Source organism: Lithobates pipiens, unplaced genomic scaffold (assembly GCF_037356315.1).
Source record: "Lithobates pipiens isolate NorthernLeopardFrog02 unplaced genomic scaffold, aLitPip1_a1.2 Scaffold_22, whole genome shotgun sequence".
Taxonomy (NCBI): domain Eukaryota; kingdom Metazoa; phylum Chordata; class Amphibia; order Anura; family Ranidae; genus Lithobates; species Lithobates pipiens.
This window is the reverse complement of record NW_027507784.1, coordinates 81,901,904-81,913,493: the sequence shown is the minus strand read 5'-3', so window position 1 is coordinate 81,913,493 and position 11,590 is coordinate 81,901,904. Positions and strand designations below refer to the sequence as shown.

Genomic DNA, 11,590 nt, shown 5'->3' with positions numbered 1-11,590 from the left:
TAAACATCTTTAATGCGTTTATTCGTCCCAGACATGATAATGGACTATTACCAAGTCTTCCAAGTTCTTTTTTAATTTTGTTTAAAAGTGGGATGTAATTTAGTTGATATATCTTCCTTAAGGAATTTGCCAGTTTTATACCTAGGTATTTCAACCCTTTACTCCATGTATATTTGCATTCTTTTTGGATCTGTTGTACTTCTTGTTTACTGAGGTTGATGTTTAAAATTTCAGATTTTATTTGGTTGATTTTAAAATTCGACAATTCCCCATAATATTCCAAGGCCTTATTTAACTTGGGTAATGTGTTCTTAGGGTTGCTAATATAGAACAATACGTCGTAGCTGCACCATTGTGTGTAGTGTGAAAGCCCCGATGGCTTTCACACTACAGCGGTGCGCTGGCAGGACGTCAGAAAAAAGTCCTGCCAGCAACTTCTTTGGAGCTGTCTAGGAGCGGTGTGTTTACCGCTCCTCCACCGCTGCTCCCCATTGAAATCAATGGGGCAGCGCTGTAATACCGCTGGCAAAACGCCGCTATTGCGGCGTATTGCCGGCGGTTTTAACCCTTTCGCGGCCGCTAGCGGGGGGTAAAAGCGTCCCACTAGCGGCCGAAATGCGCCGCAAATCCGCCGCAATTCCGGCGGTAAAACGCCGATATAAATAGCCGCGTTTTACCGCCCATGCTATCGGCGGTGTGGTGTGAAAGGGGCCTAAAGGAGCATTCTGACCACCACTGTGAGCGAGCATTTTTCTCAAGCACCACCACAGCAAGGAAGGCTTTTTTTCCATGACCACCGTTACAAGAGGGGCATTTTGACCATCACTGCAAGGAGGACATTCTTTACTCTAACTGCTCTGTAAGGCGTATTCTTCCCATTGACTACCAATGTAAAAGGGCATTCATAGTTACATAGTTGGTAAGGTTGAATAAAAGCAGCAGTCCATCCAGTACAACCTGTGTGGGTGCATGTTCATGTCAAAAATCATATGCCATACCCCTGTATGACAAAAACAAGCTTTTCTCTTAAATAAAATGTTCTTTGAAGACAGGAGTAGGTACTGTATTTCAAAGCAGTTGAATGACACCCATACTGTGAAATAGATGTGGCCAACATGCCCGACCTTCTCCGGAAAATCATAACCGACTTGCTGTCAATACTCCAAGAGGTACACTCAGGAATCAGAAACGAAAGTAAAGAACTGGGAAGAAATGCTGTGACGTGCTAATCTGGAAAGTGAAACCTTGAGCTTTATAAACCATTTGAACGCGCAGAGGCTGAGAGTGCAGAATGATCTCTGGACAAAACACGGATACTACAGACATGGATTTAGATGACATGTCTTTCAATGGTCAGAGTGTTAACATGACTGAAGATGAGGACACGATGGCAGTGGAGGCTCACGTACGGGCCTTGGTCCTCTTAGAAGATGCTCTGAAGAAAAAAGAATGGCTGCTGCTGGACAGAGAAATTGAATATGAGAAGAGTCAGGAATTGAATCCCAACTGTCCATTTCTCCACCAACAGCTGGTGTTGGATCTCTCCCACAAACTACAGGAGGTCCAACTTCTTAAAAATGGAGATTCGGCTGCCGAGACTCGTGTCTATCCATACCCAGACAGTGTCAATATTCTCCTCGGCCAATCATTCTGGGAGAGCGAAGAATATTTAGATGAAGGGTCTCGCCCTGGCGCCTTGATCTTGGCAGCTAGCCAAATTCTGGGCTACAGCGAAAACATATTGGACACCTATGGTGCTGGTACTCTAACCGCCTCTGACATTTGTGCTGCCTTTGAAACTTGGATGAACCACAATGGCGTCTACAGAAACGGCATTTATACCTGCTGCGGGGAGGCGCTCAGGGACTCTGTGTGTGAGGAGTCTTCAATGAGGTAAAAAAGAAAATAAGTTCCATATAAGAGGGTCGCTTCTTTAGAGAAGAAATTCAATTCTGACAATTCTGTTATAGCGTGTCCCTTTATAAAGATGACGTGGACTGCACTGTGTGCTTTAGCGACTAGGGAAAAAAAAACTAGAAAAAAAATACAAGATGTATAAAGATGGGAACCGTACACTAGGGCATACAGTCCATAAGAGATTTTATTCTGCAGCAAAATCCAACACGTTTCTGGGCTCAACACTCTCTGCTCATCAGGGCTAAAATAACAAAAACAATAAAAGAAAAGAATATAAAAAACATATAAAAAAAATAATCTTTTCTTTGTATAGTGCCGGATCCCCTGCGCTACTATGTGTAAACAAAAACTATAGGGTGTAAATGGATTTGCATGTGGGGCTTGCTGCTAAACACTTAGGCCCCTTTCACACTGACGTCCCGTTCAGGCCCGCCTGTCAGTTTTTCAGGCGGACCTGAACGGGTGCTCCATAGAGGTCTATGGAGCGTCGGATGTCAGCGGTGACATGTCCGCTGACATCCGACCCGCTCCGATCCGAAAAAGTGTAACGGAGGAAAAAGCTATTTTTCCATCCGTCTGCGGATCGGATCGGGTGACGACGGGCACTGCGGTCCGTCGTCATCCGATCTCCCATAGGGGAGAGCGGCGCTGTGACAGGTCCGTCCCTGCGCAGTGTGCAGAGACAGACCTGTCATCTCCCTGCTCAGCGGGGATCGGTGGAGTGATCCCCGCTGAGCAAACGGATATCCACGGGGCGGATCAGAACTGATCCGCCCCGTGTGAAAGGACCCTAATATGTGTTCCCACATAAATTTAGAACCAAAATAGTCACATGCTACTCCTGTACTATGCAATGCATATATACCTTATAGAAAATAATTATAACATAAAATACAATACATACAATAATGCAAAATTATGAATAAAGTGTAAAAAATAAAATAAAATGTGTTTATATATATATATATATATATATATATATATATATATATATATATATATATATATATATATGAATACAATGTGACCAAAGTGCAAAAAGTATAATAAAATTGGAATAAAAACTAATGGATAGACCTTACACAGGTCAATATAAGCCTTCCCTTTCAGGGGTATATGCTCCAATGGCTGGCAGCTGGACCTGCTTTGTGCTCTGGTTCAAATCATTTGGTGGAGGGGGGATTATGGTGCGGGGTTGTTTTTCAGGGGTTGGGCTCAGCCCCTTAGTTCCAGTGAAGGGAACTCTTAAGGCGTCAGCACACCAAGACATTTTGGCCAATTTTTCATGCTCCCAACTTTGTGGGAACAGTTTGGGGATGGTCCCTTCCTGTTCCAACATGACTGCGCACCAGTGCACAAAGCCAAGGCCGTCTTTAAGGCAGGGCAAAAGGGGCAGCTGCCCTGGGCCCTGTCATTGTTGTGGGGCCCAAAACAGCTGCCTCATACTTGCCAACTATCCAGGTTTAAACAACCTTGTGCCTTGAAGTTTTATTCCTGTGCTGTGTCCTGATATCTGAGTGTGAAGTGCTGCTACTAATGCTGCCCAGCTCTGCCCTATTGTTGTGTGCAGATGACTCACCTGCAGATCCTATGTTTGCATGTAAATAACCAGCATTCTTATGTAAATAGTGGTGACAATACTGAGTAAATAGCCGTGGCTGTTGGCATTGATATGTAAATAAAGGCGGCATTCCTATGTATATCATGCTCCCTTGCTGTGCGGAGGTGATGTGCTGTAACCTCTAGCAACTAATCAGTGAGCAGTAATTATATGCTGTAACTGCTGGCAACCAATCGCAATTTCTGCCTGATCTGATACGGAAAACTGATTTTAAGTCAAGCTGCTATTTATTGTATGTCTCAGAGTAGGTGGAGAGGGAAATTGCTTGGGGGGAGGGGGGCCCAAGAAAAATTTTGCCCAGGGTCCAATCTATATTAAAGACAGGCCTGCACAAAGCAAGGTCCATAAAGACATGGATGAGCAAGTCTGGGGTGGAGGAACTTGACTGACCTGCACAGAGTTCTGACCTTAACACGATAGAACGCGTTTGGGGTGAATTTGAGTAGAGGCTGCGAACCAGGCCTTCTCATCCAACATCAGTGCCTGACCTGGAAGAATGGTCAAACACTCCCATAGACACACTCCTAAACCTTGTGCACACTCCCCCGTCGCTCCCATTACTCCTTCCTAATTACATTCAGGAAGTACTAACCGCTCCTCCCCCTCAGCATAGAGAGGAGCCAGTATTCCCTCCTGAAAGACTGTCCAGGGCTAGAACTACCCCAATCCAGGCCAGAAGGCCAGGTACTCGACCCTCTGGATCAGACCAGTGACAGCACCCATCCTCACCAGGAGCACCCTTCCAGACGGCTCAGAGTCGACCATACATCGGCCCCCAGTTTACTGTCGGGCGGCACGACGTGGCCCCTACCGAAAACTGTCCTTCCGGATGATAATTACGCAATCGGAGAGTGCTGACAAAACCCTCTCGAATAGGGATAGAACAGCACCTCCTTTGGCAACTGATAAGAACAGATACCACACTTGATCTTAGCCAAAAGGCCGAGAAGCGGACTCTGTGGACAGGCAAGTCAAGTTCCTCCACCCCAAACTCGCTCATCCATGTCTTTATGGACCTTGCAGTCCAAAAATTAGAGCAAATGAGGAGGAAAGAGGGACAGTCCCTCAAAATCAGGGACAGCTGGGAGCTGTGCCTAATGCTCTGCATTTAGCAAAGCTCATACTCCCTGCTGATTGGAGAGCTCAGGCTTTGACTCAGCAGGGGTGTGTTGGACCTCTGCAGAGAAATTACTGCTAGTGCTTACCCACAAAGAGCAAGGATTCCACTCTGCATCGTGCTGGCAAGACAAAAGCTGTTCTACCTTGGCTTTGACTGCTTAAAAAAACGAAATTAACTGGGGACATTGGGACCTTTCTTCTGTCTTGATGCACCTGGAATGTATTTAGCTGATTTAAACTTTCAATTGGACTTTAAATCAAGTAAATATGTGTACAGTTGCAACATATTTTATTAGGAATGCATCAGTGCTTTGCGGTGCGATTTGCCTCCATCCAGAATGAATTGGCACAAATTGCACTGCAAAGAATCACATTCAATTTTAACAGGAATGCAGTGTGATTTATGTCTGAATCTCATGCGGATTTCCGCACTGCTACTCTGTGAACCCAGCCTGAAATCACTATGACAAGCCTGGGTTCACACAGGAGTGGTGGGGAATAAAACCCATTAATTTAACCGTTTTTCCCAAAACGGTTACATTCAAGGCATGCCGTGAATGATAACTGTCACAGGTGCTTGTTCTCTCAACCAAACTGTTAAGCCATCAAATGGCTGGTGTCATAACTGATCATATGTGCAGCACCATAACAGAAGCAGATCAAACAGAGGGTACGATGGCAGCTTCTTTGGTTGTAAAAGATAGGAGGGTTTAGTTTCGCTTTAAAGTCATACTAAAGGATCGTTTTTTATTTTTTTTAAATAACATACATGTCATACTTACCTCCACTGTGCAGCTTGTTTTGCACAGAGTGGCCCCGAACATCCATTTCTGGGGTCCCTCGGCGGCTCCTCCCATTAGATAACCCCTTGGAGAATCTCTCTCCCAAGGGGGTTACCTTGTGGGTGCACTCCCGAATCCAGCATTCAGTGTCCAAAGAGCCTGAATGCAGGACTCTGACACCCCCCCCCCCCCGCACCCGTGTCATTGGATTTGATTGACAGCAGCGGGAGTCAATGGCTGCGCTGCTATCAATCTACCCAATCAAGAGCCGGGAACCTATAGAGAGAGGGATGGCAGGGTCGTGCCAATGGAAATTCGGGGTTCGGGTAAGTAAAATGGGGGGGGGGGGGGCTTGGGGACCAGTGACTGCAAGTTGTTTTTTTCCCCTTAAAGTGGTAGTAAACCCGCAGATTATTATTTTTTTTTAAACCTGTAAGGCAAAAGGCATAATGAGCTAGTATGCACAGCATACTACCTCATTATGAAATAGTTACCTTAGAAGGAGGCGTCGGCAGGTGATCTCGGGCCATGCTGAGGGAGGTGACATTTTCCCTCGGCGTGTCTTCCGGGTATCGTGGCTCTGGCGCTGTAAGTGGCAAGACCCGCAATGTCGTCACTCCTGCAAAAAATGCACGCGGGAGACTTCTTTCCGGCAAGGTCTGGCAGCATCTGCCGGACCTTCAGCCGGGAACTCAGAGCACATGTGCTGCAGAAGTCAGTGGCTGCATGCAAAGGGAATATCTCCTAAACCATAGAGGTTTAGGAGTTGTTATTTTTGCCTACAGGTATGCCTTATTATAGGCTTACCTGTAGGTTAAAGTGAAAAAAAAAATGACTTTAACTTCCCTCATCAGAGTCATATGCCTGACATCACTTTCTATGAAAGCAATGGAACTCAGTCAAGGACTTGCCTGGTCCAGTCCTTCCCTGTGTAAAAAAAAAAAAAAAACCCTCAAAAACAAATGGCCTGGAGTTCCATCATAGCTCGTGTCACTGTCTGAGCGTTTGTTCCGTTCTGTTCTCTGAATAGCCTCGGATCCTACGCGTTACGTAACACGTGACTTCAACTGGGATCACGTGTGACGTAACGCGTAGGATCCGAGGCTATTCAGAGAACAGAACGGAACAAACGCTCAGACAGTGACACGAGCTCGGCGCTCGTTTTTTAATATTACTGCAACCCCTTGAAAAAATGTGAGTGCTTTTCCTTATAGATGTAAAATAAAAGTATTGATTTCGATTTTAAAATACTACACTATGGTGGACCTCCTTTATATTTTTCTTAATGTACACTGAGAACTACACCATTTGAAGCACCCAGTGGAAAGAGAGGAAAATAAGGATCACCCTTACCCCCATCCCTCACCTCCCCTGTCTGCACTTAAAAGTGAGAACGGACATCCAGGAAAGGACCAAGCTGAAGGGAAACTTACCCTCCTCCTTTATCTGCTATATGCTGTTTACCTTACAGCAGTAAGGTAACCATTCATTTTTACCACGGGTGTCAGTGACGCTGAAGATTTTCTTGTGTATTTGCACTTAAAGGCACAGTGTCACCTATAAGTCAAAACAGCGATACACAGCGTTCCAGCGCAACATTTTGCACGTCTGCACCTATATTGCACATTGGACTAAGGATTTTAAAGTCTATACCGCACTGGCTATTTGTCTAGCTAGATGATCTAAACCACTATTTTTTTGTCATTTAAAATTTATTGCTAATTTTGTTTCATATATTTCTATACCAGTCACCATATGAATCATTCACGTATGCATTATATATTTTGCACAGTGATATAATCACCTATAGTTGCACCTTTAATGTGGATTTATTTATTTTTTTACATCACCCAATAATTGTTTTATTTATCTTTGCACAAGTGGCATAATTAATTTAGTCTTTTATATATATTTATTTATGAATGAAATTTGTTTTGCACTTTATCTATTATTGCGATATGTATTAGATAGCTAATTGCACTACTTTGTTATAATTGTACTAAACATATCAAATAGGAGCGCAACACCACCCCCTCTCCCTTTTACACTTTACACAATTTGGACGTGAGTTTGGTCCATACGGTGTATGCAGCACCTGTTTCTTTGTTATTCACAAATCCATTTTAGCGCAGGAGTACTCACTTTTACAATAGCTACAGAATGCCAAATTTGTCTGCAGTTATAAACAGGAGCTTTTATTGAATTAAATGATTTATGTTTTCTCTTTAGCCATTCTTTGCTTCCCTATATGAATGAATCTGATGAGACAGACCTGAAGAAGGCAACTCTGGATATCCTCTGCGATTGCCAGAAGAAGTGCCTCCTGGTGAACCTTATAGAAAAGCCACAAGCTCTACTGACACTACCTTGGTTCCCAATCATCACGACAAGTCTGGTGCAAGAACTCATAGATAAGCTTAAACAAGTGAAATTTAAATGTGACACCAGAGCGGACGGTATGAAGATAGCCTACACCGATCCCAGGACCACCAACATCATTTATGTGGGCAACCTCTTCTGGAAACAAAAAGACTACCTCAGCAGAGGATCCCGCCTGGGCACAATAATCCTTTATGTTGCGCAACTGCTCAAACACCCACATATTTTTGATGGTGATACCAAAGACATTACATCAGAAACGACAGTGGAACATCAAGGGTCCATTTCACCAAGATCCTTAAAAGAAACCCTAAACAAAAATATTCACAATCATAATAGAGACCCTCCTCTTCCCTTAAAAAATTGCACCCCCTCAAACATTGGAGACTCACACTTCAGCAAATCTGAGACCTATGGCAAACACACAGCAGATACAATTTGTGCCGCATTTGAAATATGGATGAGCCACAAGGGAAGCTATGAGAATGGATCATACACTTGTTGTATGGAGACTGCTCCATACTCAGTGTGCAATAACTCAGTTATGAGATCATGTTTAAGCGAACTACAATCATGTTTAAAGGATTTTGTGTAAACAAGATAATGTAACCTGCAAGCCATAAGGCCCTGTTTACACCTAAGTGACTCTGCCGCTTTGCCTTTTTCATGTTTTTTTGGCGCAGTTTTTTGAATGGCTCTCTCTCCACTCCAAATATGCACCAAAGAAGCTCATGTGCCAAATTTTGCCGCTGAGCATGGCACGTTCGAAAATTGTATGTTTTGTTGCACAACAATCATGGCAAAATCACACTGTGTTTGGGGTACCATCAAAAAAAATAATGGCACCACAAGCGCGTTCCACATTTCTGGCGCGATTCTGCTGGATATTCCAATGCCTTTCAGCTTTGGATTAGATAAGCCAAACAAGATTCCTGTTATATCAAATTCTGGAAAGCTACATAGAATCCAGTTGACTCCAGGTGCGGCTGGACTACCTTATGATTGGACATTAAACATATTATTATGGCGCATTAGAGACCCTCCTCCACCTTCTCCAGAAGGTAAAAGACTTTCAGCTACTTACAGAGAAGGTTCATCCTCAGTCAGATCTATGTGGCCAATTAGAAGGTTCCCCCATCTGTGAAAGGATCATCCTTTTAATTATTATGAACTAAATGTAATATTCTGGCTAATTTTGAGGAATAGTACCATAGACTCATCAGACCTCTGAGGTACCATAGACTCTCTTGACCAGGGTTAAATTATAAAATATTCCGCGCTTAGGACCGAAGGTATGCAGCCTCCCCTATTAGGCCCCCCCAACCAAAGATGTCCATAGCTGCAGAGAAATTATACCCTAGGGCAGTGATGGTGAACCTTGGCACCCCAGATGTTTTGGAACTACATTTCCCATGATGCTCTTGCACTCTGTAGTGTTGTTGAGCATCATGGGAAATGTAGTTCCAAAACATCTGGGGTGCCAAGGTTTGCCATCACTGCCCTAGGGTGATCAGATGTAAAGGTTAAATTATAAAATATTCCATGCTTAGGACCGAAGGTATGCAGCCTCCCCTATTAGACCCCCTCTCTTGAACAGGGGTCTTCAAACTTTCCAAACAAAGGGCCAGAACTTTCCCGTCCTTCAGAATTTTGGGGGCTGGAATGTGGCCAGTGAGGTTAGATTCCTATCGGGAAAACCGTTCGTCTGTGTGCTGGTCTGACGGACCAAATACAACGCAAGGGAAGCTATTGGCTACTGGCTATTGAAGTTCCTTTTTTAGTCCCATTTACGTCATCACATTCAAAATGAATGGACTTTCGAACGGACGTAGTACGTTTGTGTGTGGCCAAGTCCGTTTGTTTGGAAAGTCCGCCGGTAAGACCGTTGGACCTAGTCTGCCGGAAAGTCCGGTAGTGTGTACGCGGCATTAGATGTCTTGTTCTTTCGTTAGACTGTGATTAGATAGTAAAAGAAGCAGTAATTGCAGATATTGGACTACCTCTTTTTCTTTTAATGTGTAATTTTTATTTTTTTCTACAAATATTTTATTAATTTAAAAAAAAAAATGTATTGACAAAAACAAAGAAGGAACCAGCTTGAATTTTTTAAAAATATATTTGTAGGACAGCTATGAAAATGTGATGAAATAAATAAATCAAAGTATGTAAAATAAAATTATACTAAATATTGCCCCGCCTCCTTTTATGTTGATACTTCCTTTGCCTCCTACTGTTTAGGAGTCTGTTGCAGCAACGTACATAAATTTGTGCAATTTCCTACAAAAATGCACTGCCCCTTTAGGCCTGGTTCACGCCAATGCATTTTTAGTGCATTTTCAGTTTTGCAGAAATACACTACAGTCCATTTAACATGGTTTCCTCCTATGGGTCACGTTCACCTCTGTGCAATTTATGGAGAGGGCCAGGAACTTTTTTCTGGTTTTTGGTTCCATAGATTTCAATAGATCAAAAATGTGCATTGGCTCCCGCTGCTGTCAATCAAACACAGTGACACGGGAACCTAGGGGCATTGTGTAAAAAGGCAGTTTGATCCTGTATTCTCTGATCCTCCCCTTCTTCCACAGACCCCTATCTACTAATAGTAAAGAGCCTTGGGGGCAATCTGCACGTGCTCAGTTTGGTGTGTATTTTTTTTTCTTGGGAGGGTGCATGTGATTAGCACAGGGCCAATCAGCACTGTGCAGGCAGAGGGTCAGGGGTCCTGCAGCCTCATAGGACAGTCATAGGAGAATGAAAACTCCTCCTATTAGCTTTAACCAGACACGGATAGGAGTCACAAGACTGCTATATACTACTAATGAGAAAAGATATTAAGCAGTTTATATTTGCTAAAATAATTGCATTTACACATGTTCTGTGTACTGTGGGGGATCAGATATAGTGAATGCAGGGTCCTGGGTTTAGTAACACTTTAATTTTCTGAACAAAAGTTCAATTTTAAACTATAACGGTGCCATTCAAAAGCCCTAGAATGTTGCTTCAACCGGCTCCTCAGCCTCCTGGTATACTCACGTCACATGATGTGAAACCAGACCTTCACCCTCATTCTTCAAATCCCCCCAGTGTTATTTTGCTTCCTTCTGTAACAGAATTTTATGGTGTATTTTGTTCCTGTAAATACCTTTCCATTCATCTACTGGTCCATCTGCATTTCTCACCAAGGTGATAATAACTAAACCGGCAGCACTCAAATGCTCTAGAATGTTGCATGAACCGGCTCCTACTGCATCTGAGTGCTGGTCAGGCTCTACACAGGGGACAAGCTGCACATGCTCACTTTGGTATTGCTAGAAAGGTTTTTTTTTTTTTTTGGTCAGCACTGTCCAGACAGAGGGTCAGTGGTCATGCAGCCTCATAATACAGTCAGAGGAGAATGAAAACTCCTCCTACCAGCTTTAACCAGACACTGATAGAAGTCACGAGACTGCTATATACTGCTGATAAGAAAAGGTATTTAGCAGGTTATATTTACTAAAATAATAGCATATCCATGTTCTGTGTGAGACCAGATATAGTGAATGCAGGTTCCTGGGTTTAGTAATACTTTAAACTTCACTGCTGCCAGGGGAGCCAGGATTATTTGGGGTCATGTACAGTTCAGCTGGCAGGCTTTGTGGACTGAGCCTCTGTCACCTCCCCCTGGCTTCTGGAAGCTTCCAGAACTTAGGGGCCCATTCACTAAGAGATAAATTACGCCATATAAAATGCGGCAAAGTACCTCATGCAGTAAATCAGTTGTGAAAGTTCAATT

The 11,590-nt window shown here is 43.5% G+C and overlaps 1 protein-coding gene and 1 pseudogene across 1 annotated transcript; one reads left to right on the top strand and one right to left on the bottom strand.

Moving 5' to 3' along the window:
• Positions 1-657: 657 nt before the first annotated feature.
• LOC143923870 (uncharacterized) lies at positions 658-10,000 on the top strand. The gene is made up of 2 exons (XM_077447802.1): positions 658-1,893; positions 7,669-10,000. The coding sequence occupies exons 1-2, from the start codon at positions 1,292-1,294 to the stop codon at positions 8,411-8,413; spliced, it is 1,347 nt and encodes a 448-aa protein (XP_077303928.1). The 5' UTR covers positions 658-1,291; the 3' UTR covers positions 8,414-10,000.
• Positions 4,385-4,492, bottom strand: LOC143925805 (U2 spliceosomal RNA; annotated as a pseudogene).
• Positions 10,001-11,590: the final 1,590 nt, after the last annotated feature.

What these genes read in the sequence shown, in the direction of transcription:
- LOC143923870 (XM_077447802.1), top strand. Translation starts at nt 1,292, where the DNA reads ATGATCTCTGGACAAAACACGGATACTACAGACATGGATTTAGATGAC. An exon ending in TGTGAGGAGTCTTCAATGAG is followed by an intron (nt 1,894 to 7,668) that starts GTAAAAAAGAAA and finishes TTTTCTCTTTAG; the next exon opens with CCATTCTTTGCTTCCCTATA.